The sequence below is a fragment of the Exophiala aquamarina genome (genome assembly GCF_000709125.1).
Source record: "Exophiala aquamarina CBS 119918 chromosome Unknown aczIA-supercont1.25, whole genome shotgun sequence".
Taxonomy (NCBI): Eukaryota; Fungi; Ascomycota; class Eurotiomycetes; order Chaetothyriales; family Herpotrichiellaceae; genus Exophiala; species Exophiala aquamarina.
Genome location: NW_013550563.1, coordinates 71131 through 93821, shown reverse-complemented (window position 1 = coordinate 93821; position 22691 = coordinate 71131). Strand labels below are relative to the sequence as shown.

Below are 22691 nucleotides of genomic sequence, written 5' to 3'. Positions count from 1 at the left end.
CTACAGTTGTTCTCGATCGTTCAAGTCAATGACACAATTTAAAAGCTACCCAAGCCAGGTAGTCATCTGCGAGAATACTTGGACTTTCACTCCCTTATAAATAACTACCTACATTTCTACCACTAGGTCCCTTACGAGGTCTATATTCTGGCGTGCTCTTGACTACTTGCGACTTAGGTTCTCCGTTTGCAGAGGGCGAAGTATGTCGTTCAATGTTGGAATTGTCCAAGTAGAGAGTTGTTTTGTCCTTCCTAAAACGTCACCGCTGCCTCCGATAATAGCAGTTTAGGACTCGAGTTTTTTTATAGGTCCTGTCCACCGAGTACTCCGTGCTGTCCTTAGGTAGTCTCCACCGCCATGCTGCGATTCACCGTTGCATTGGCGGGCCGGACCGCTTAGGTAAGCTACGCCGTTTCTCCTCGCCTCGTCGCGGCGGGAACTAATTACGTCAGTGAGGGAGCCTACCTAATAATGGGCTGATTAATCGCAGTGTTTAGAACAACAAAGAAACTCACAATATCATCATTGTTCGTTTCATGATATCACATCAATGGTCTTTATACATTTGTCCAACCACCAAGTGCTCAAATATCAAACTAGACACCCTGGCTGATATCGACTCGGCCACAACAATCTCGGCTGTAGCTACACCCACCACTTCATCCATCCACGTCCCCTCTCGGATTGCCATCAATGAAGATCCAGTATCGCGATGCAACCCTCGATCTCGAGGATATTGCCGATGAGACAATTATCGATTTGGCTACGAGATGTTCCGAACACATCGGCGTGGATCTCGAGCGAGTCTCATTATTCTTCCTCCCAAGGCCAGGCATGGTCAAGTATCCCTTCTCCGATCGCAAATTGAGTGAATTCCTCACTCCATCTACACGGGTCAAATTGATTGGAGCACCTAACAGTGAGGTGAAGAAGATGGGTGATATTAGCACGGCGAGCCAACGACGGGATCGACCCAGCAGTGTCAAGACGGTCGCAGCGAACAAATCTCGAGACTGGAAGAAGGTGCGGGAGGAAAGCATGTATACATTTCACGCCATCGAACCCCTCAGTTACCTCCCGAACCCAGAAAAGAGTCGACGGTTTCTAGAAAGACTGGCCAACGATCCAGGAATCAAAGCATCGATGCGCAAACACAAATTCAGTGTTGGGCTGCTGACAGAGATGAATCCTGCGGAACACACCACTCACGAATCGAAAACGCTCGGGCTGAACAGGAATGCTGGCGAAGTCATTGAGCTGCGATTACGAACAGATCGATATGACGGGTATAGGGACTACAAAGTCATCCGCAAGACGCTTTGCCACGAATTGTCGCACAACGTGTGGGGAGATCATGATCGCAACTTTTGGAATCTCACCAAGGAAATTGAACAGGAAGTGGAACGCAACGATACGTTGCATGGTGGACATCGACTGTCAAATGAAGAATTTTACGAGCCAAGTGACACGTATGACGATGCCGAACACACGGATGAGGGTGGCTGGAAAGGAGGGGACTTTGTGCTGGGTCGATCCAAGGATAGTCCAAGTGACGCGGGTCTGAGCCGACGTGAAATAATAGCACGAGCAGCGATGATCAGACAGCAAAAAGAACGAGAGGCGAGAGAGCATCAGGAGCCGCCAGCGTCATGACTCACGATAAGAATTGAAGCTCATGATATCGATATGCGGCATTTATCTGTTAGACTGTACAGTATAGAGCAGGTCGGCTGACTTTTGGATAGCGAGGTGTTTGTGGTTATCTGCCTAGACATTGCTCGTGTTCGGCAAAGGGGGGTTTATGCTTGGTCCGTCTTATGAAGACACTATGAGCCTACTACTGAAAGGACGGAATAGGTTGCCTTGACTCGATGTGTGCGAATGTTGGGAAGGACACCATGGACAGGGAATCAAGCAACAATAATTATCGAGGCTTTGTGATGAATGAAGCTTTGAAACGCAACCCCGTGGCATTGGAGCCATTTTAATTGGCGACTTCGGTGACCGAGGATTGGGGACAAACTAAACCTGGCCTGAGTTAGTAGCAATAACATTCCCCAGCACGGTCTTTGGTACGGAGTACTTTAGTACGTTGGAAACGTGGGACAACTTGAAGCCCAGGGTTGCCAGGGCCGGGGAAGAAGTCTCCCGGAGTTCTAGCGGACGCCAAACAGCCCAAAGTCAGATCTACGGGGGTGCTTCACTTGGCACGGACTCGGGCTGGCAGGGGCAGCGCCTTTGTGACTTCGGTAGGTTTCCCTCAGCCGCTAGGGCTTTTCATGTTGAGTGATTGTACTCGTAGCTGCCCTACTCGTAGATGCCCACTACCCGCTAGAGCATTGTCTATCTCACCCCCAATTGCCGACTTAGCGGTTATACTCGTAGACCGAATGGCCTCGACGGGCTAAGCTACCCAAGGGTGTCTGCCCCCCCTTGCGAGCATGTCCCTCGGACAGGATCTGGATTTGTGTATTGTGAGCTTCTGATACAGGTTGGAAGTTGGGACACGTGCGGCTGAGAGAGTATAGTAGTAGGTGAAGAGCCCCCAGCAGTCAAGACTTAAGGAGCACTACAGTCGAAAGATCGAATGGTGGAACTGTTGGAGACTCAGAAGAACGACATGGCCCGCCTGAATCCTGAATCCTTTTAGAATTACTCGTACAAAATGTCAGCTGTTCCAGTTGTTGGTCTTATAAGAATGTCTGCTTAGGTGCAGATAATTCACTTGATTCATAAACTCACGCCAAAAGGAGAGGCCTCTACTACCTACCATCCACCCTCCATATTATATCCCTACGAATAATCTTTTGGCCGCTCCTTTTGTCGCTACCTTTGCCGCTCGATTATTGCGGAGTGGACGTGGAAAGGCCGGCGTGTAAACTTCTGCACGGTTATCTCATATCTCCCACATCTTCATCCACTTCCACTTCCACTTCCACCTCTTTCTTCCACTCGCGTCGAGTAAGACTCCTCCTCTACCCTCGCCCTCGCCCTCGCCCTCACCCAAACCCAAACCCAAAATCAAACCCAAATCTCTCGCCACTGCCGTCTACCCTCGTCTCGGACCACCACTGCACAAAGTACCAGGGCGTGTCCGCGGTCGCAGTCACGAATTGCGGTTACATAGCGAGTACGGAGTACCTCGTCCAACACGGGCTCTGACCTCCGTCGCGCATCTGATCTGTGTCCCAGACTCCCAGTCCCTGGCCCGTATCCCGTGCACCCCCAACCAGTGCAACCACTGGTAGCTCAAGGCCATACCTCATACGTCACCGGGCAGCACCATTTCAACGTTGAATCCGACGTCCCCTGCGGTGTACACTGGCAGTCCCTCCACCCCAGCTGCTCGTGTACCAGTGCCCGCTGCCACTGTTGCAACTTGCGCTACCCAAAAAAAACAATCCTCCCTCAAGTTGGAAAAAGGTCCGTTCTTGTTCAACTTCAACTATTTGCCAGGCAGAGGCAGTTGTCAAGGCTCATCACTGCCCATTCCTGCAGATCCACTTCCTCTCCCTCTCTCCTTACGCCCTGCAATCTATTTTCCCGTTTCCTTGGTTTCCCTCTATTCTTACCGCACCCACTTTGACTCATAACATAATTCGCAATCCTTACTGAATGCCTCTTTTAGAAGGCTCGAGGCAGCCCTCACCGTCCGAGAGCCCTGCTTCGGGCTCAAGCTTAGGTTCGGGCTCAGGTCCTGCGATCCCACGTTCATTCGTTACTCGACATCTCAGTGAACAATACTCCGACCTCGCAAGAATAGCCATCATGACCAGTGCCACTTCAACTCCCTCTCATGAAGCCGAACACTCCCTCAACCATGTCGCATATCATTCCAGTCTCATGCCGCCTCCCAAAACCGCTTTTGGCAGAACTCCGCCTACTTATTCCCCGACCAAGCCCGCTCCCCATTCTGCAAATACCATGGGACGGGCATTGACCGATACTCCTGCCCCTAGTGCCCCTACAAGCCCTCAACTGTGAGTCCAACTATCACCTGCATCTGTACGATGTGCGCAACCTAACATTGATTTCTCCAGGTTTGCCCGTGGAAGCACCAATGTTTCGGGCTCGGCCACTCCCAAACTCCGTGCCACCACACTCGACATACCTGGTCTCACTCGTTCCAAAGTGTCCCCTGACGGTCGCATATCTGAGAGAGATGTGGGTGCCAAGTTGATCATCATAATGGTAGGGCTGCCTGCACGAGGCAAGAGTTATATTGTCAAGAAGATAGCGAGATATCTGAATTGGCTGCAACATCCAACCCGAATCTTTAATGTGGGAGATCGAAGAAGAGTTGCTGCTGGCAAGGGCCAAGCCATCCCCGACAGGACACACGCCGAACTCCGCGAATCTGTTCGATGCATGAGCAGTACGACCAAGGGCCCCCATGGACTCATCGACCATACCGAACTCCTCCCTCCGCCCGCCATCCGAACCGAGCTATTTCTGAATGGCGAGGTCACCTCAGCCTCGCCCATCAGTCCCTTGCAAATGAATGGCAATGCGCACTCTGCCTTCGAAGACAATCCTGAACCAATTCTTGCCCCTGCTCCAGAACCGATGGACCAATCAGCCCAGTTTTTTGACCCTCAAAATACAAAAGCCAAGTTGCTCCGAGAACAAGTCGCTCATGAGGCCCTGGACGAGCTGATGAAGTATGTCCTGGAGGACGGCGGCTCGGTCGGCATCCTGGACGCCACCAATCACACACAGGAGCGTCGTATGTCGTTGATCAAGCACATCAGAGAACGCGACCCAAATATTAACGTTCTGTTTCTCGAGTCTCGCTGTCAAGATCCCAATCTTCTCGAGGCAAACATCCGTTTGAAGCTTTCAGGTCCAGATTACAAAGGGAAAGACCCTCACCAATCGCTGAAGGATTTCAAAGAACGGGTGGAGCAGTATGAAAAGTCGTACCAGAAACTCGACGATTTCGAGGAGCAGCACGACATGCCCTACTGCTCAATGATCGATGTTGGCCGGAAAATGGTCAGTTATCAAGTCAAAGGATTCTTGTCCATTCAGACCGTCACCTACTTGATGAACTTCAATTTGTCCCCGAGAATGATTTGGATCACTCGCCACGGTGAGTCCATGGACAATGTCAACGGAAAGATTGGAGGCGACAGTTCTTTGAGCGGAAACGGCCGCAGATATGGCCAGGCTCTTTCCAAATTCATAGGCGAACAGTGGCGGTCGTGGGAACGACGACACGCTGAAAAGCAAGCCAACGCCCATTTCCCCCCACTCCCAGGAGATACGACGCCCCCAAACCCCGAATACACCGCGCAGACTGAGCAAGAAAAGAATTTCTGTGTGTGGACGAGCATGTTGAAACGAAGCATCGAGACCAGCCAATTTTTCAACGATGAGGATTACGACTTGAAGCAGATGCGCATGCTCGACGAATTGCACGCCGGTTCGATGGAAGGCATGACTTACACCGAGATCCGCGACAAATTCGAACACGAATACGAACTTCGAAAGCGCGACAAACTCCACTATCGCTACCCCGGTCCTGGTGGCGAGGGATATCTCGACATCATCAATCGGCTCGGCAAAGTCATACTCGAAATCGAACGCATGACTGATCACGCTCTGATCATTGGCCATCGAAGCATTGCTCGCGTCCTACTCGCATATTTCATGGGCCTGAAGCAAGAGGACATTAGTGACCTTGATGTGCCGCTAGGCGTTGCTTATATGCTAGAACCAGTAAGTGCCGACTAGAACAATCACCCCGGACCCTCTACTGACCTCTGCTTCTAGCGACCATATGGTGTCGAATTTAAGGCTTATCGCTGGGATCCAAACACGGATGAATTTCGATATGAACCGAACTATCGAATGAGGCGAGCTATTGACCCACAAGCATGATGTTTTTCTATGATACCCCTTATTGCCTTGTGTTTTGTTACTGTTTGCGTGACTGGCTCCTGCGTCTGGCGCTGTATATATATCCATCTCCCATAACCATGTAGTGTTGCTCTTTTTTGTGTTACTTTCTGCAAGCCGTTTCCTGCTCACGTCAAATGCGATTGGACTAATATCTTGGGGAATCTGGCAGGCAAGACAGTTGCTGGGAGCAACGACCAGGCTTAGTCTCTCGAGTTGACTCATGGGTGGATTGGTGATGTATCTGTCATCTATTCTTTGCTCTTGGTGTGCGTATTCCTTTAGCGCTGGCGTCGGGGGAATGAAAATATCGGTGTAACGGAGGTATGAGTGGTGGATCTCAACAGAGACCACCATGTTGGTGGTCACTATCGGCATAGATGAGACTGCACTCTGCACATGTTCATGGTGCTATCCATTGTTCTCAACCCTAGGTGGCAATAAGGCTGTGGCGAGTAATAATGCCGCTTTACCTGCCGCTCGGCGATATAAAGACGTCTTTCAGTTCAACGATGCAATTGCTGGGTCTTAGAGCTACAACTACCACTCCACTTAAGGTACTAATGTGGTTACAGTGTTGACTCGTATCTCTCATTGATGCACTAGGTTAGCAGTTAACAACTGAGTAGCAGTAGTGGGCTCTAGGCTCAACTGGCGCCCTATTCCGAGTACTCTCCTGGCTTGGCAGAGCAGAACGCAGAACTATGTGAGGGAGGAACCAACCTGATTGAATTTGTCTGTTTCCACCACTTGCTTTCTTCTCTTAGTACTTTGCTTGGTCGCTACTCTCTCCCACATATTATTCTGCTCTTTGACCGAAAGCAAATGATTTGCGTTTCTGCTCCCATGATTGTGACTGAGGCTCCGACTCTTTTCTTTGCAATTGCTTCGAGGGCGGCTAGCTACATGCGACAATAACATTTATTGAATTCAGTGGCCGACTTTCTCCGCGAAGTAGAAAATATAACCACGCACTTGATAAAGCATTCCAGAATCCTTATCAGTCACAGATTCGTGGCTAGTTTTGACCGAGCAGGGAGGATTTTGATTTGGGCGGGCATTTACTCGCTTCTCCTAGGATTTCCACAAACCCCGATAAACAGCTTCACCCGACCAGTACTTGTTGCCCAAACTCGAATAAGTCCAGCAAGTGGAAGGTCTCTTAGGTGGCCCATCATCAATATGCCGGCACTGGTGGTCACGAATTTCAACATTGTGTGTGCTGTGATAGGTGGCTTCATTTCATTGTTCGGACTTGTTAGCTATCTATTCAAGGAGAGATTCTACCTTTCGGAAGCTCGTAAGTCCCCCCACACTCGTATACAGCTCAATGTTAACTTGAAATATAGTCATTTCCATGGTGGCAGGGCTCATTTTCTCTCCCCACGCCACAAACTTAATCCGACCTTTAGAGTACGCAGGCGGCATTCAAGAAAACCTCGATTACATTACCTTGTACTTCTCTCGGCTCGTGCTCGGGGTGCAACTCGTCATCGCTGGTGTACAACTACCTAGTAGGTACCTATATACTGAATGGAAATCATTGGCTCTACTCCTTGGTCCCGGAATGGTCATCATGTGGCTCTCAGGGAGCCTCTTGATATGGGCTATGGTGCCCAATCTCCCTTTCTTGCATGCTCTGGCTGTCGGAGCTTGTGTCACTCCTACCGACCCCGTTCTATCCAACTCCATCGTAAAAGGTAAATTCGCAGATGCCAACGTTCCTAAACCGCTTCAGAAGATCATCGTGGCAGAGTCAGGTGCAAATGATGGATTGGGCTATCCGTTCTTATTCCTGGCGTTGTATCTGATCAAATACACCCAGATGGGAGGGGATGGTCAGGAGGCAGGCGTTGCCACCGCAATGGGTTTGTGGTTTGGCGAGACGTGGGGCTACACTATCCTGCTAAGTATCGTCTACGGGATCGCGGTTGGTTGGCTAGCCAAAGAATCTCTACACTATGCAGAGGAGAAAAGGTTTGTGGATCGGGAATCGTTCCTTGTTTTCGCCATTTCGCTCGCCCTCTTAATCACGGGTACCGCAGGGATGATTGGCAGTGACGATTTCCTGGCCTGTTTTGTGGCTGGAAATGTCTTCACATGGGATGACTGGTTAGTTGAGATGATCGGCCATCGCGTCTCAACCGCTCACAGAATGGCAGGTTCCGACTGGAGACTGCAGATGATTCACTCCAACCGACAATCGATATGCTATTGAACATTTCGGTCTTTTCATGGTATGGCGCGATCTGTCCGTGGGCCTCGTTCCAATTCAACGACATTATACCACTGTATCGCCTAATCTTCCTGGGAATTCTGGTTCTGCTCTTTCGGCGAATGCCCATGGTGTTCGCCTTCCACAAAAAGATACCAGAGATCGAGCAGTTCCACCAAGCTGCTTTTGTGGGCTATTTTGGCCCTATCGGCGTCTCCGCTGTATTCTATCTCTACGTCAGCGTTAATTTTCTGCGCCGGATTCAAGTGGACGGGCACATGCGAGAAGATGTGGCACGGTTGGAAGAGGTGATGAGAGTGGTGATCTGGTTTCTAGCAATGTGCAGCATCGTTGCCCATGGATTGTCCATTCCGCTTGGTAAAATGGGTTATAATACCGGAAGGACAATGTCACAAGCTCTAAGCAGTGAAAGAGAGGATGAACCAGGCCCGGCAGGTTTGAGGCAAGAGAATGGCGGCCGTGGCTACCAATTACGGCGCAGGAGGCTTCGCGGACAGCAGAATCTGGAACAAGGTCCGAGTGCAGAAGTGTTTCGTCTCGGACGGACAACGACAACCGGTGCCGGAACTCAGCAAGCTGGGCTCGAAGCATCAACCGAACAGGAACCGAGCCGGCCAGTTCGCTTCATCGATAGCGAACCGCCCACGGCTAGCCCAACCCCTGTTGAAGAGGGTCCCGCTGGTGGACGTGATGAGCAAGGACGATGGTGAAGACAAACAGACTGACACGTCGTCGTGGTAGATAGGGCTCAGCTCGTTGCGCAAGTCAGGCTTGTGAACTCTATAGCTTGGTGCGGCATGCGCGTGGGTGTGCACTGGGCGTGGACACTCGCAAGAGCGATGGGTGCAAGGTCAGCTGGACCAAGAGTTCCTCCTTCAAACTTTTAACTGCACTTGTCGAGATCAAGACTCATACCATCAATATGTGAAAATTGGGCTTCTTTGCTGTATGAGGCCACTGGAAGAAATGAGGTAAGGAATGAAAAGGAATGGGAGCCTCGACCCCAATGCATCATCGCATGGCTAGGTATTACTTGATTTATCTCAGCGAGGAGAGGTTTGAAATTTAAGCGACTAGTCTTTTCAGAATTCTGGAGTTTTGTACTCATCAGCGTGAACTTTGGGTAAGTATCAAACTCGTTCTGTGATGTCTGCGAATTGTTTTTTGTCACTGGTGTACCTGGTGAAATTCCACGGCTCGTATCTCCGCAGTATCACACTATTCTCCCTGTGGCAAATCTACGAAGGGTTTAAAGATTTTATATCCAGCCTCGACAGCATCGAGAAGCGACTTGTTGGACGCTCCTAGACCGCCTCGAAAGAACAGAACTCGGCGGCCTTTCCCTTTCGCATTACCGTCCCCAGAACCAAGACTCGGTTCCCAAGTACAACGTCTGGGTGCACAGCTCACTACACTTCTGGTACCATTCGGCTTCTGCCTTAGGGAACGCTTCGAGCTCGACGATCCAAGTGGCCTTGCAATCCACTAGCTCAACATTGCCCCTATTGAATGTCTCGTAGTATTCACTATCGCCCAGAGTTCGGCAAGCATATGGCTCCCAAGGCATGAGCTTGCGGGCCGTCTCTTGGTTCTTCACGATCGACTTGATCTTGTTGACGATGAACACGCGCGAGGTTCCATTTGCATGACTATTGGTTGCGAAGGTCGAAGAAGATCCCCAAATTGAAACGGAAGCCGTTTCCAGTCTTCCAGCATCTCTCGCAGGGCCAGTTGCGCTCTTCCTCTAACACGCTCGGTGCCGACACCTTGCCTTCCACAAATCCCATTCCTGGAAAAGCCGGTTTTGATATCTTTCCAGATCGTGTCGTAGTGTGTATTGGTGTTCACGCGGTATCAGTCGGAGATTGGACCGTCATTGGCTGGTACAGTATACTGGCGGCGCCGCTGAAAGCAAGTGAGTGTTTCCATGTCTTTTGCGATGGAGCTGATGATTTGGGTTCCGGTGAGGCCGCACCCGATCACCCGACTGGCTTGTTCTTGAGATAATACGTTTCACGGAATCGTGATGTATGGTAGAGCTCTCCCTGGTAAGACCTGTAGGGCCTCTATCCAATGAGCTAGGCAATCTAAGCAGGCATAGCAGCACTGGAATTCTTCAGGTCAATACTGGTAACACTCTCTCGATCGATAGGCTGCATTTAATCGATATGTAGGACCTATGCATGTAGGTAGGTATTTAGCGCATGCTGTGACCGGCTGGCCTGCAATGCTTTACTGCGTCCCAAGTCATGAGCTGATAAGGTTTTTGGGCTCTCTTTTGCAGCAAACAAGACGACTCAATAACTCGGTCTTCACATCATGGAGGCTGGAAACCCCAGAAACTGTTTTGGGCCCATGGAAAGGTTTTGAATGCCGACTGTTGAGTCTGAAGTCGAGCCTGGGGTGGTAGGCTGGCCACGCTCACCGAAGGTCGTGACGGCTTGGGAAGGATTGCTGGGGTGAATGACTTTTTGTTGAGACTGGGTTGGAAGGTGAACGGCCGAGCCTAGATATCTTGCATAAAAGGCCTGGATAGTGTAGAGTCAGGTGAAGTAGAAAACCTTAAATCGACGACGGCTAGTTGAAACAGATGCACAAAAGGCAGCTGCCACGCATCCTCATCTTAGAAACTCAAGCCCATCTCGATGCGCTGGCTGAGGGCCTGGACTGCGTCCTTTTCATTGCCCCTCTCTTCAGCGTCGACTTGAGATTGGGAAACAAGCTGCAGCAGCATCTCGCCAAGCTCACACTGAGTCTTCCACGTTTTGGTCTGTGCAATGACCTGCTCCGCGAGTGGCCGGCCTGTTTCTGGCCCGTTCCTAGAGCCCTGCCCTTCGCTCTCGTTGTCAGCCGTGGTGGCATTATCGATTAACCTTTGTAGGGCAAGGCCATCACGCACAAGCACAAGGTCGGAAACCGAAAGGCTTAGACTGGGACAAAAGTCGTTGCCGCCATCGCCGATATAAACTGTCTGCAACTGCTGAGCTGACTCCAAGCCCAGCGCCTTTCTTGCCCTCTGTACAATGGTGGTCTTACACATGTTCGCGGGACAGCTCCGAGGACATTGGTGAGGCGAGGAAAGCGGCTGGTATGGCTCCACTTGGATGGCGTCGGCCGTGGTCCAGGTCGCATCGTTCGTGTAGACCAAAGCAAACGTCCCTTCCGGGACAGCATTGGCCTTCAAGATCTCATTGATAAATATGGTATTCGAGTCAGAGGCGATTATGAGCTTAACCGCGGGGATTTGACTGGCGTTCAGCTTCTGAAGCGCAGAGATGAGAATAGGATCCATTTTGACGTCGTGAAGGCATTTGAGCACATCCGTTTTGCAATAGCCTCTTGCGGTGGCTAGTTCAGCGAGTTGGCTCTGCATGATTTGCGTCCATCCCATAGCGTGTTCCTGGCGCAGAGAAGCGAAGCGTGGTAGGAGCGGCTGACCATAGGAGAGCTCGTTGAATAAGACGAGGTCGGAGTTGACGTTGATGAGTGTATGGTCAAAGTCACAGACTACCAGGAGCATTGCCCGAGGTTGGGCTGTGGCAAGCCCAGCGGGAGTCGACTCGGCAGCCATAGAAGGAATGTCCAGGGGATTGTGTCCGAAACCTCAAATGGAATGGGAAAAGTCGGGCATTGGCAACAGCGAATAGTGTAGAATGAAGCTGAGCAGCAGATTAGCTATGTGAGTTGCCAACTGGTTAGGTACGGAGTATGGAGTATATATGGGAGTAGATATTGCTACCTGGGTACGGTGTACTCCGCGCTCATGGGCGACTTGAAGTAATTGGATGATTATGTAACCACGGGAGTAGAACAGACTCGTACTACTCAGTACGAGGCAAAGTCAACAACTATGGATGTACTGGTCCAGACGCGTGATACCCGCGTCTCAGGCGTGATCCCTACTAGAGCCCAGTACGATATAGTGAATAGCGGGAGTCAATGGCAGCGGAGAAGCTCAGTACTCACTACTTAGTACTCACTGCTTAGTGCTCCGAACCGTAGACAATAAGATACACAAAGGTACACAAACAATGACAATACAATCCGGCAATGGGAGTTACAAGCCTGAACTGTTCCCCATGCCCGCCCGCTCCATCATCCCCCTCTATACCCCCCTTATCCTCTCATTCTCCAAAATGATTCCTCCGCGGATACCCACTGGACAATTTGTATCCCAATGTCCGCCCCCCTTTCAATAACAACATCCCTACCTACCTACTTGATCCCCACAACCTGACCATCCACACCCCGACAACGAATCCGACAACACTACGGAGTAATCTAGTTAGGTATTCAGAACGGAGTTCAGCAGTCCAATCCCCCCGCGCACCCTCCGCAATTGGCAAGTTTCCTCCCTTGGTAAATTTGGTGAGGAGAACATTCGCTGCAAGCAACCCTCGCCCACTGCATTTTCCTTCCCCGTCCAATACACCCGCACTGTGGGTGACTGCCACTCCTCTGAGTCGTCCCCTCCCTTGTTGTGTCTATCCGGGGGTTTACGAAGGCCAGGCCACGCCCAGGTCTCACCGTCTCTTTGTGGGTAGACAGCCTTCGCTGTTGCTTTCAACACCTTGCTCACTCTGCTGGAGTTTCCTGAGTAACTTCATGGGCTACTAAGTTAGTAAACAGCCTGAAAGACAACGCGAACCTCATTCCTTCCCAAGACCAACAGTAACCGCCATGCCCTGACCACCATTGACTTGGGAAATTGTATCGAGAAAAAGCTCTGAGCCTCTCTCTTCGCTCAGCCTTCCCTGACCTTCATCCTGCCTCGCCTTCTCCGCTTCGGTCGTCTCCTCTCCTTCCATCTCTCCCCTTACACAAGAGTCATGGCTCAAGCCAATGCGCTCTCGCGCCTGGACGATATCTCCCGTGCAAGCCCTGGACTTTCCAGCAACAACGCAGCCGCTGGGACTAAGAGGAAGAGAGTCGCGGAGCGGAAGTATTATGCCGTCCAGCAGGGAAAGACACCCGGCATTTATGACTCCTGGGAAGAATGCCTGGCTCAGGTGAGAGGACACAAAGGCGCAATATGTATGGCCCGCAGGAAATGCCAACCGCGCAATCGGAACATGTCACACTGACACTCGCATAGTCAAGGCCTTTCTGTCTCTTCACGAAGCTCAGTCTTTCATGGAGGGTAAACTGCTGAAGTCTTCCACAACGTTGGGAGACCAGAAATTCTATGCTGTTCAGAACGGACGCGTCCCTGGCGTGTACACTGACTGGACAGAGGCGCAGGCTCAAATCCGAGGTGTCAGAAAACCTAGGCACAAGAAGTTCAATACTAGGGCCGAAGCAGAGGCTTTTGTTGCTGCAGGCAAGAAGCCAAGTGGATGGGACATCTCACAGCCAGTCACTCCGGAGGAAGAGATCAGACGTTTAATTGTTCGCAATTCTGCTCCAGGTCTACAACTCAATGGCACCTATACACCCACAGACAAGGATGGCAACCCGTACGACATAGGCCGAGGACCTCTTCCACCTGGTGCCGAAGATGGCTTTGACCCCAATCTCAAACTCCATACTGACGGAACCATCATCAATCGAACAGAGGAGGAGAAGCACCGAACCAAAATTGTGCCAAAAGACAGAGATCCACCAGGCATGCTTCGGATCTACACCGACGGCTCAAGTCTTCGGAATGGTCAAGCTGGCGCACGAGCAGGGGTAGGAGTGTATTTCGGACCACAGGACCCAAAGTATGACTCTCCATCCTCCACCTCACTCACCTCCACCTCCACATCTACCTCCGTACCCACATCCTCTTTCAATCGTCATCGTCATCGTGTATATTATATCGACTGGGCGGAGCGGACGCGCGACCTGGAGTCCAACGGCCCGACACCGTTGTCGCCGTCACCCTTACCCTCTAAAAAAAGCAAGCATCGAAATCGCGAGCCAGAAGCGGAAGGTGACAATCAAAAGCTAACCAATTGGCGTTATAGAAACGTTTCCGAGGCTCTGAAAGGCAGCAAGCAGACCAACCAACGGGCCGAACTCACGGCCATCTCAAGAGCCCTGGATATTGCTCCTCGCCATCGAGATGTTACGATTTACACGGACAGCAAGTACGCGATTAGCTCAGTGACAGAGTGGTATCGGAATTGGGAGAAGAATGGATACCTCAATTCGAGTCGCAAGCCGGTGGAGAACAAGGACCTTGTGATTGATATCCGAGGGAAGATTGAGGAGAGGGAAGCACTGAAAAAGCAGACTATTTTTGTTTGGGTCAAGGGTCACGCTAATAATGCGGGCAATATCGAGGCGGATAAACTGGCAGTTCAAGGCTCTCTGCTAGGAAGAGGTGCATCGGAGGAGAGCGGTGATGATGGTAACGCGCTGCATGGGCAGAATGGCATCGGCGCAGAGCAAGATGGGGATGACATGGATGACGAGATGAAGCTGGCCTTCCAGGCCATGGACGACGCGATCGCGGATGATAGTGATGATGATCTCAAATGAGTGAGTGTGTCCGTCTGGTTGTGTAGGTGACGGATGGAAGCAGTTGGCACAAGCCGTGGCTTGAATGGAAGCAAATGCTGAAAGGACGGCCAGTCTGTGGCTTGCCTTTGTTTCGGCAAGGTTCTTCATATTGATATTGAACGAGCCATATGTTCGTGTTAGAATGTGCCGCCAAATGATACCCCCGAATCAAATCCATCAAGGTTTCTCAGCTACAATGTCTGTTTCCCAGCGCCGTTGCATCATGGGTTCCTCCTCACGTCCCGGTACGGTCATGCGAAAAGCCACCATTCTGCGGTTCGCGGGCGTGCCTCGCCCACGTACTTGAGGCTTATGCCACGCAAGTGGTGGATCCTGCCTGGTAAGAGGTAACCAGTGGGATGCTCTCGTGCTAGCATTGGTTGCTATAATAAACACCAGTGATGGTAGTCGACATGGAGAGTACCAGGCATTTTCATGCCGGATACAGCAGGAATCAATATCAAGGCAACCTGTGGTGTGATGCGTGGTATATTTAAAGCAGAGTCCGTGGTAGACGGAGGCAGGGTGTCAGGTCAAGGAATGAGGCAGTTCCCTGTGTTACCCGAAGATCCTGTCAAATGCAGGAACAAGCATAGGACAACAGGGGATGTCCGGCCTCGATCCATAAGCCTGTGTATGTATGCAGCGGGAAACGGCCCATCTCTTCTCTGTCCGATCAACTCAATTCCCCAGCTTCAGCGTCAAGACCAACAAAGTGATATAAGCGGCAATGCTGAGGGCGGTCAAGACAACAACAACATTGCCACTGGTCCTGAAGCGCTTCCTTTCCAAGCCGTTATCGCCCAACTCATTGAAGAACTGTTTGTTGCCCTGCTGTCGGCGATAGGCACTGACGAGGAGGACACCGGCACCGTAGACCGCAAACAGGGCGCCGATGGAGTAGAACTCGGAGGTGAAGATCTTGAGGACGACGAGGGCGAAGGAGAACTGCGAGAGTGAGGTGCGGATGTATGCGCCTTCGAAGGTACGCTGGGCCGCGCGCACTTCCACGAGCTCGTCGTTGGTCAGGTCGACGGACCGGGCACGGTGCATGCGGAGGCGGAATTGATCTTGTGCATGTCGTGGCTGGTTGGGAGCGAGGGAGTCAGTCAGGTACTGAGGATTGGACTCTTCTTTGTGGTTTGTAGAGACGCAGGAGGGTTGGAGAGATCAAAGCCAAGTCAAGGGGTACTCCGTACTAACCGTGAACATGTCGTTGGGTTACTAGTACTAGTACTGGTACTCGTACTCGCCAAGAAGGTTGAAGCTCAGAATCCTTCGTTGTTCATAGGGAGGTTTTGGTAAGGTCCAGGGAGACTCGCTTTGAAAGAAGCGAGGTTGTAGCCGAATCAAAAATGCAAGGAATTGGAGGGGTATTTATTACACATCAATTCGGTAATATGAGGGAGCAACTTACAACGTACTGTAACTTTAAAGACCATTGTGCGGCGCAGACGGATTGTCGTCATGCAGCAAAACTACAATTCCAGTTACGAGGAGTAGTCATCATCGTCCTTCATCTCACCAAGAATGTATGCTTTATGTTGAGGTCGTCTTGTTTGAATTTCCTGGCCCATGAAGGGGATCAACTATATGCGGGTGGGTTCTTGGTCCTTTACTCGTCAACCAACCTCTGTTCCCTGTGGCACGAGATATACTCCATCTGCTTGTCTACGCAACCACCGACATTCCCTTGCACTTTCGTGTCCAGAGTCTACTCATAGATTCATTTAGCCAAAGGAGCAATCAGGACCAGGGCCGTGTAGAGGTTGACCACTCTCAAGGCCGCTCTATGACTAACCTCCGCGAAGCTCAAGTCAGCCTTGTGGGAAGCTCGCATTTCTGTCCGACGGTTGGTAAAGGTGGGTAGGTGCAGTTCGAGCCATTGACACGGCGAGATCTACCGAGCATGGGTTATAACTTACGAGTATAACTTATGGGTGGCTGGCCGTGGCCGAGGTGGGACGTGTGAACGTTGAGAGAAGGCCGGAGCTATGAACCCTAGAAGTCCCTGCATTGGTGGCAGTGGCAGTGGGGGTTCTTCCGGCTATGGTCCCTCCCAATCGCATCACCGGTGATGGGAAATGGTACATTAAATACTGGCACCCAGGGCAGTAACTGGTGGGCAGCGGGCACCTTTCAGTTATTTACTCCACGCTCGTGCCTCACAGAAAGTCGGAGTATTTCCCCACCCTCTTTTTCTCTGACTGCCCTTATCACCCAACTTTTGGTATGCTTTGGAGTTGCTGTACTAGTATCGGGATCCTTATATCAAAATTAGAGCAAGAGATTACGAGGGTTGCAGGCCAACTTGCACGGCAATCCTAGAGCAGTCATGTCCAGACTCATCAGCTATGCCGAAGGTGACCATTGACAGTTCCTCCTCCGATGGCCCCGTTCTCAACTTCTCAACTGACATGCCCACAGTCCAGAAGCACAAATCCACAGACTCCTGCTGGGTGATCCTGTACGGCGTCGTCTGGGATGTCACCCATTTCCTTCCTGAGCACCCCGGTGGTTCCTCCATTATTCTGAAGCTCGCTGGCAAGGACGCTACTGAAGAATATGACCCCATTCACCCTGCTGGCACCCTTGAAGAGAACCTCCCCGAATCTGCGCGCATAGGTCCAATCGACCCCCAGTCCCTTCCCCAGCCTGTCAAAGCTGCCACTGAAGTCGGGCCCGCCCCAGATACGGAAAAAGAGCTGCCCCTCGCCGCCTTACTAAACCTCGACGAGGTAGAAGCTGCTGCCACCAACAAGCTGTCCAAAAAAGGTTGGGCATACTACTACTCCGCTGCCGACGATCTCCTAAGCAAGGAGTTCAACAACACGGTCTACCGCCAGATCCTGCTGCGCCCTCGAGTCTTTGTCGATTGTAAGGATTGTGATCTCTCAACCACATTTCTCGGCCACAGACTGGCACTCCCAATCTTCGTCTCCCCGGCGGCCATGGCACGTTTGGCTCACCCCGATGGCGAATGGGGCATTGCGCAGGCTTGCAAGAATTTTGGTGCCATGCAGATGATTTCTAACAATGCCAGCATGACTCCTGAACAAATCGTAAAGGATGCCGGCCCAGATCAAATCTTTGGTTGGCAGTTATACGTTCAGACTGACCGCAAGAAGTCCGAAGACATGCTGGCGAGAATCAACGCGCTGGATGCCATCAAGTTCATCTGTCTGACTCTTGACGCCCCCGTCCCGGGTAAGCGAGAGCACGACGAAAGAGGCAAGTTCAGCATAGAGGATGCAAGCCAGGCTATCAAGGATGCCGGTGGCGCAGAATTGAAAGGTGGCGGTGGCATCGGACAGTCTTTATTTTTCGGCACTGACCCAACCTTGACATGGACCAAGACCCTGCCCTGGCTGAAGAAACATACCAGCAAGCCGATCATTTTGAAGGGTCTACAGTGCCATGAAGATGCATGGCTCGCAGCACAACACGCTCCCCAAGTCCGGGGCATCATCTTGTCGAACCATGGTGGCAGAGCGGCAGATACTGCCCCACCGTCCATCCACACGCTCTTGGAAATCCGAAAATATTGTCCTGAGGTCCTAACCACGCTTGATGTGGTCGTCGATGGGGGCATCAAACGAGGGACCGATGTTGTCAAGGCTTTGGCTCTAGGCGCCAAAGCCGTTGGAATCGGTCGACCTGCACTCTTTGGCTTAGGTGCTGGAGGCATTGAAGGTGTCGAGAGAGTTCTTGAAATCCTCAGAGACGAGACTGCGACGGCGACCAGATTGCTTGGTGCCGCCGGCGTCTCGCATCTTGGGCCCCACCACGTCAACGCCAGGGCAGTAGAGAGGGACATATATGACGGTGGTGCAAATCTACCAGGTCTTTCCGGCGCTTTGACGGGCTTATGGACCAAATCCAAGTTGTGAATATATCTTATGCCTTTTTGGCGTCGAAATCTGCATTGCGTGGCGTTGGTGGTCTGCAAACATGTTCATGTCGAACAGGGCGAAATCCGCAATCATAAAGCAGATAGAGATAGAGAATTGATGGAATCTTGGAGCCGGTCTTCATGTGCTTAGAATGCCTCTTGGCCAACAGATGCCCCGAACCAGGTTCGTAGTTCATCCACTTCAGTCTTCACTGCTGGCGAACCGTCGTTGTTGAAGTAATGCGACAATCTCATATTTTCCTCGTCAGCATCAGCGGGCCAGTCTGTCTTGGTTGCAGGTCCATTTTTCTGCTCGAGCATGTCTTTCACAGTACCCCAGCTGAACCTGCATTCATGTCCAAAGCCCCAAACTGGATCAATCGCTGTCTTGAGCCAGTTGACACATCTGCCATCCGAAGGATACCCAGATCCCCAATCTAGCCCTTCATCTTCCGGTGACAACCCTTCTTGCTGCACATATGCTTCCAGCAATTTCTCGCAGCTGACATCTCTCGTGACTTTCGCCACCACGCTGGCAGCACTAACACATGGATAGAGACTGTCCGCTTTCTTCTCGACCGTGACCTTGACGGTCGGAAAGATCAGTTGAAGCTTCCTCTGATACACCGCGGGGCTGCCAATCGTGTCAACGTAGATCTCAGTCACGTTCACACCTCTCTCGATGACGCCTCTGATAAGCTCGATCGTCGCATCCATCGCCTGAGCGTTGAGATTGTACGAGCCTCCGTTCTTCAGCATCCCCGCGCCGATGTCCAACGCACTAAGTGATTTCACCGCCCAGCCACACGAGTCGAAAAGATCCGTCCCTTCCGTGCAAACGGCTTTCATGAGATTGGCTCGCACAGCAGGAGTCAGGACCTTGGAATCGTCGAAATGATAGGTCGCAGCGAGAAGAGATTGTTCCAGTTCAATGGGGAGGTAGTACACCCCGTAGATCATGGGCCCAATTACGGGGCCACGCCCTGCTTCGTCCACGCCCAAAACACATGGTGTGCCGGGCTCGAGTCGCGACGGTGTGATCCGCGTGATGTTGACTGGTACGGCGCTGTAGTGTCCATACGATCTTCCCCTGTAAAGAGAGTCGTAGTTCTCTTGTATCGAGGGTGGGACGAGTACTTCCGAGGCAGTGATGCTTTTATCCATTTTGGCTGAACTGGGTATGAAATCTTCGTTGTAGTTATAACTGATAACTGAGCTTCAGAAGCTGGTCCAAGATTTGGTATATTATTTCAGTGTGAGATGGCACGCACGCGTCACGAGACGTGTTGTAGGCCTTCGGACGCGTACTTTCAATCAAAGCCGAGTTTCGCTTGCCAAGGCCCAAAGACGGGAAATTCCATACGCTGGCGCCTGTCTCAGAACCCCTTTTCCCGTGAGCCCCTACACAGCCTTCTCATGCCTCTTGTTTGTCGTGTTCGAATGATCTCTCTAAGACCAAGATATCAAGTCTAGCGATTGTAGGAATCCCAGAATAGCGCTGTACACTTCGATCCGGCCGGTCCCGTTAAAGGCGAATAATGAACGGAGTACTCGTACACTGCCTCGCCCTGATCCTTCTCAAGCCGCCCCCTATGACAGATATGGCTCACCTTAGAACACCGACTTCACGTACATAGGTACAACATATGTACTTAAAATACGAGTAATGTTAGTTGACTCTCTTGCGAGTAAGTTGCTTCTGCCCACGTTACTTGAAACGCAGTCGTACTCGTACATACACGAAAATGGTTTAAAGCGGAATGAACAATTAAGGTGGGACGCGATCGCTTCCCGATTTGTTCAAAGTGGTCGACCTTTCCCGATCGGGGTTGCAGACAACAACACCACCTGCCAAACACCCAACCTTGATTTCAATGCCGATATTTCCACTTGTCAAGCCGCGCAAAGCACTAAACTTGTTGTCGCAACCACGCTCACGCGCATTCGGTAGTTTGCTGTCCTGTTTCTCTTTTTCGGTGTTCCATCATGGCTCCTCGACTAGGTGCCAGGCGAGATCGCGACAACGTGGACTACTCGGCCATTGGAAAGCATGGAAGGTAAGCACGCATTGTTCTGAAGCAACGAGTGGAATACTCATCCAACGCAGGCGCACCGGTGTTACTCTGGAGCAACGCCCCTTGGACATCAATGGAATGGAAGAAATCACCGGGATCTTTTCTTCTCCGCGAAAGCCCTCTCCATTAAAACAAATGACGCTCATGGCAAGTGTTGAGGACAATAGTATGTCACCCGACTAGGCGGCGATGTTTAGCATGAACAGTACATGTGGGCGCAAAGCGAAACAGTCCTCGTGCTTTCATACTACACGCTTTACCTGCATTAATCCCAAATGAACCATCGGACTGATAATAACGCAGGTCCTGCTCGCTCGCCCAGCCAGGCAACATCCGCACGAAAATTGGCAAGAACAATCTCAATGCCTCCGCCGCGATCATCGTCCCCCAAGAAAAGTGGAATTACTGGTACAGCAAGGAAAAGCAATGGAGTGGACATCTTCTCACGCAAAAGTCTGGAACCACAATCGCAGGATCTTAAGGATATTGAAAATACGCCGATAGTAACACCTACGCCCACTGCACGATCCAGCCGATTTAGCTCCAGCCCTGATAAATCCCCTCTGCGCAATATCATTCCCAACCTGACAGACACGAAGGCAAAATCGAGGCTTAGTCTGCACGAAATTGAACAACTCCCTAGCGAAATTGCAGCTTCAATAGAAGACGATGAATCGGAGCGATATCAACGACCGACAGAAGAAAGAGATGCCGCGCCACTTCTAGATGATACCTACATTCCTATTGCCGATGATGATTATGATGATGGTCGTCCTGGAATATATGATGAAGCTGAAGCTGAGGTGGAAGCAGTGGGAAGGCCACAATCTGAAGAACTTGGTACCCCAATTCAGCAAATCAATCAAAAGTCAGACAATGTAGAACAGCCGTCTGAGCTTCAGCAGTCATGGCTGCCAGCTCAAAACCAGGCAAATTCGCGGAAAAAGAGGAAAGCCGATGCACTTGAACAAGATGGTGATGCACTGGCTTCTCCGACGCCGGTGATAATCCATAAAACTAACCGGAAAGCAGTGCATGTGCCAACAGTCAATAAGAAGACTAGCCTTGTTACTGAGAAACCGATGTCATCCAAGGTCCAGGGGAAACAGGCACTGAGAGAAATGGACACGAACACTAAAATGTCGGTCCAACAGGAGAATGAATTGGACAAAATCATCGAGAAGGTAAAAGCACGTCCTAATCCTCCAAGGTCACTGTATATTTTGCGACGCGAAACACCCGCGGACGAGAGCGTAACTCACACAAGAAGCGGTCGGGTCAGCGTGAAGCCGCTGGCATACTGGCGCAACGAAAGATGTGTTTTCGGGGGTAGTCCTGGTGGAGCCAGTATACAGAATGGTGCCCGTTTCCCGTTGAATAGCATCAAGGAAATTGTGCGCATCGAGGAATCTGCCGCGCAAGCAACAAAGAAGAGATTCAAGTCCAAAAAGACGTCTGGGTCTTCCAAAGCAAAAAGTCGCAAACAAGCAGTTGAGGATTCTGAAAGCTCAGAATCCGATGTTGAGGACTCGCCCAGGGAAGACCCAGAGGCCGAACCATGGGAAACGGAAAGTGGAACGCTTCGTGGTACAGTGTCAATGTGGGATCAAGACCTGCAAGTCCCCACGGAACAGGAGGTAGAAATTGAGATCGCACATGCCCCGGGGGCCATAGTGACTCGTGAAGTCAAGGGCTCGGCGCTACATGAAGGCACAACATTCCGGTACGCGAAATTACTCAGCACCTCATTCTTTGGAACTGGCATTGTAGAGTTGCCACCTGGCGGCCTCAAGAGACCCAAGAACAGCCGAAAAATGCATATGGGATTCTTTGTGGTGAAGGGGAGGGTCACGGTTCGTGTTGGACCCACTGATGATGACGAATCAGGAACTGCAAACCGCTTCAGCATTGGGAAGGGAGGCTTTTGGCAGGTTCCAAGAGGTGAGATTTCATTACAACAAACATCAAGAGGGATAATGCTGACTCATTTCATGCAGGTAACCAATACTCCATTGAGAACGAGCTTGATAAGCCTGCTCGAATATTTTTCAGTCAGGGATGCGAACCGGTGCCTCCAGAAATGGATGAATACTAGCGTGGA

General features: G+C 51.1%; 9 protein-coding genes across 9 annotated transcripts; 6 read left to right on the top strand and 3 right to left on the bottom strand.

The window, feature by feature from the left end:
- Positions 1 to 693: 693 nt before the first annotated feature.
- On the top strand, positions 694 to 1653 carry A1O9_12625 (uncharacterized protein; the record flags this gene model as incomplete). Its single annotated transcript, XM_013398411.1, has 1 exon — positions 694 to 1653. One exon carries the CDS (start codon positions 694 to 696, stop codon positions 1651 to 1653), a length of 960 nt encoding a protein of 319 aa, XP_013253865.1.
- A 2115-nt stretch (positions 1654 to 3768) lies between these two features.
- On the top strand, positions 3769 to 5883 carry A1O9_12624 (6-phosphofructo-2-kinase; the record flags this gene model as incomplete). The annotated part of the gene is made up of 3 exons (XM_013398410.1): positions 3769 to 3980; positions 4041 to 5721; positions 5776 to 5883. 3 exons carry the CDS (start codon positions 3769 to 3771, stop codon positions 5881 to 5883), a joined length of 2001 nt encoding a protein of 666 aa, XP_013253864.1.
- A 1200-nt stretch (positions 5884 to 7083) lies between these two features.
- A1O9_12623 (uncharacterized protein) lies at positions 7084 to 8847 on the top strand (the record flags this gene model as incomplete). Its single annotated transcript, XM_013398409.1, has 3 exons — positions 7084 to 7201; positions 7251 to 8013; positions 8064 to 8847. The coding sequence occupies 3 exons, from the start codon at positions 7084 to 7086 to the stop codon at positions 8845 to 8847; spliced, it is 1665 nt and encodes a 554-aa protein (XP_013253863.1).
- A 1913-nt stretch (positions 8848 to 10760) lies between these two features.
- On the bottom strand, positions 10761 to 11708 carry A1O9_12622 (uncharacterized protein; the record flags this gene model as incomplete). Its single annotated transcript, XM_013398408.1, has 1 exon — positions 10761 to 11708. The coding sequence occupies one exon, from the start codon at positions 11706 to 11708 to the stop codon at positions 10761 to 10763; it is 948 nt and encodes a 315-aa protein (XP_013253862.1).
- A 1258-nt stretch (positions 11709 to 12966) lies between these two features.
- On the top strand, positions 12967 to 14602 carry A1O9_12621 (uncharacterized protein; the record flags this gene model as incomplete). Its single annotated transcript, XM_013398407.1, has 2 exons — positions 12967 to 13171; positions 13233 to 14602. 2 exons carry the CDS (start codon positions 12967 to 12969, stop codon positions 14600 to 14602), a joined length of 1575 nt encoding a protein of 524 aa, XP_013253861.1.
- Positions 14603 to 15304: 702 nt separating this feature from the next.
- A1O9_12620 (uncharacterized protein) lies at positions 15305 to 15676 on the bottom strand (the record flags this gene model as incomplete). Its single annotated transcript, XM_013398406.1, has 1 exon — positions 15305 to 15676. One exon carries the CDS (start codon positions 15674 to 15676, stop codon positions 15305 to 15307), a length of 372 nt encoding a protein of 123 aa, XP_013253860.1.
- Positions 15677 to 16977: 1301 nt separating this feature from the next.
- On the top strand, positions 16978 to 18513 carry A1O9_12619 (L-lactate dehydrogenase (cytochrome); the record flags this gene model as incomplete). The annotated part of the gene is made up of 1 exon (XM_013398405.1): positions 16978 to 18513. One exon carries the CDS (start codon positions 16978 to 16980, stop codon positions 18511 to 18513), a length of 1536 nt encoding a protein of 511 aa, XP_013253859.1.
- Positions 18514 to 18662: 149 nt separating this feature from the next.
- On the bottom strand, positions 18663 to 19679 carry A1O9_12618 (ribonuclease H2 subunit A; the record flags this gene model as incomplete). Its single annotated transcript, XM_013398404.1, has 1 exon — positions 18663 to 19679. One exon carries the CDS (start codon positions 19677 to 19679, stop codon positions 18663 to 18665), a length of 1017 nt encoding a protein of 338 aa, XP_013253858.1.
- Positions 19680 to 20952: 1273 nt separating this feature from the next.
- A1O9_12617 (uncharacterized protein) lies at positions 20953 to 22685 on the top strand (the record flags this gene model as incomplete). The annotated part of the gene is made up of 2 exons (XM_013398403.1): positions 20953 to 22531; positions 22588 to 22685. 2 exons carry the CDS (start codon positions 20953 to 20955, stop codon positions 22683 to 22685), a joined length of 1677 nt encoding a protein of 558 aa, XP_013253857.1.
- Between the last annotated feature and the right edge of the window lie 6 nt (positions 22686 to 22691).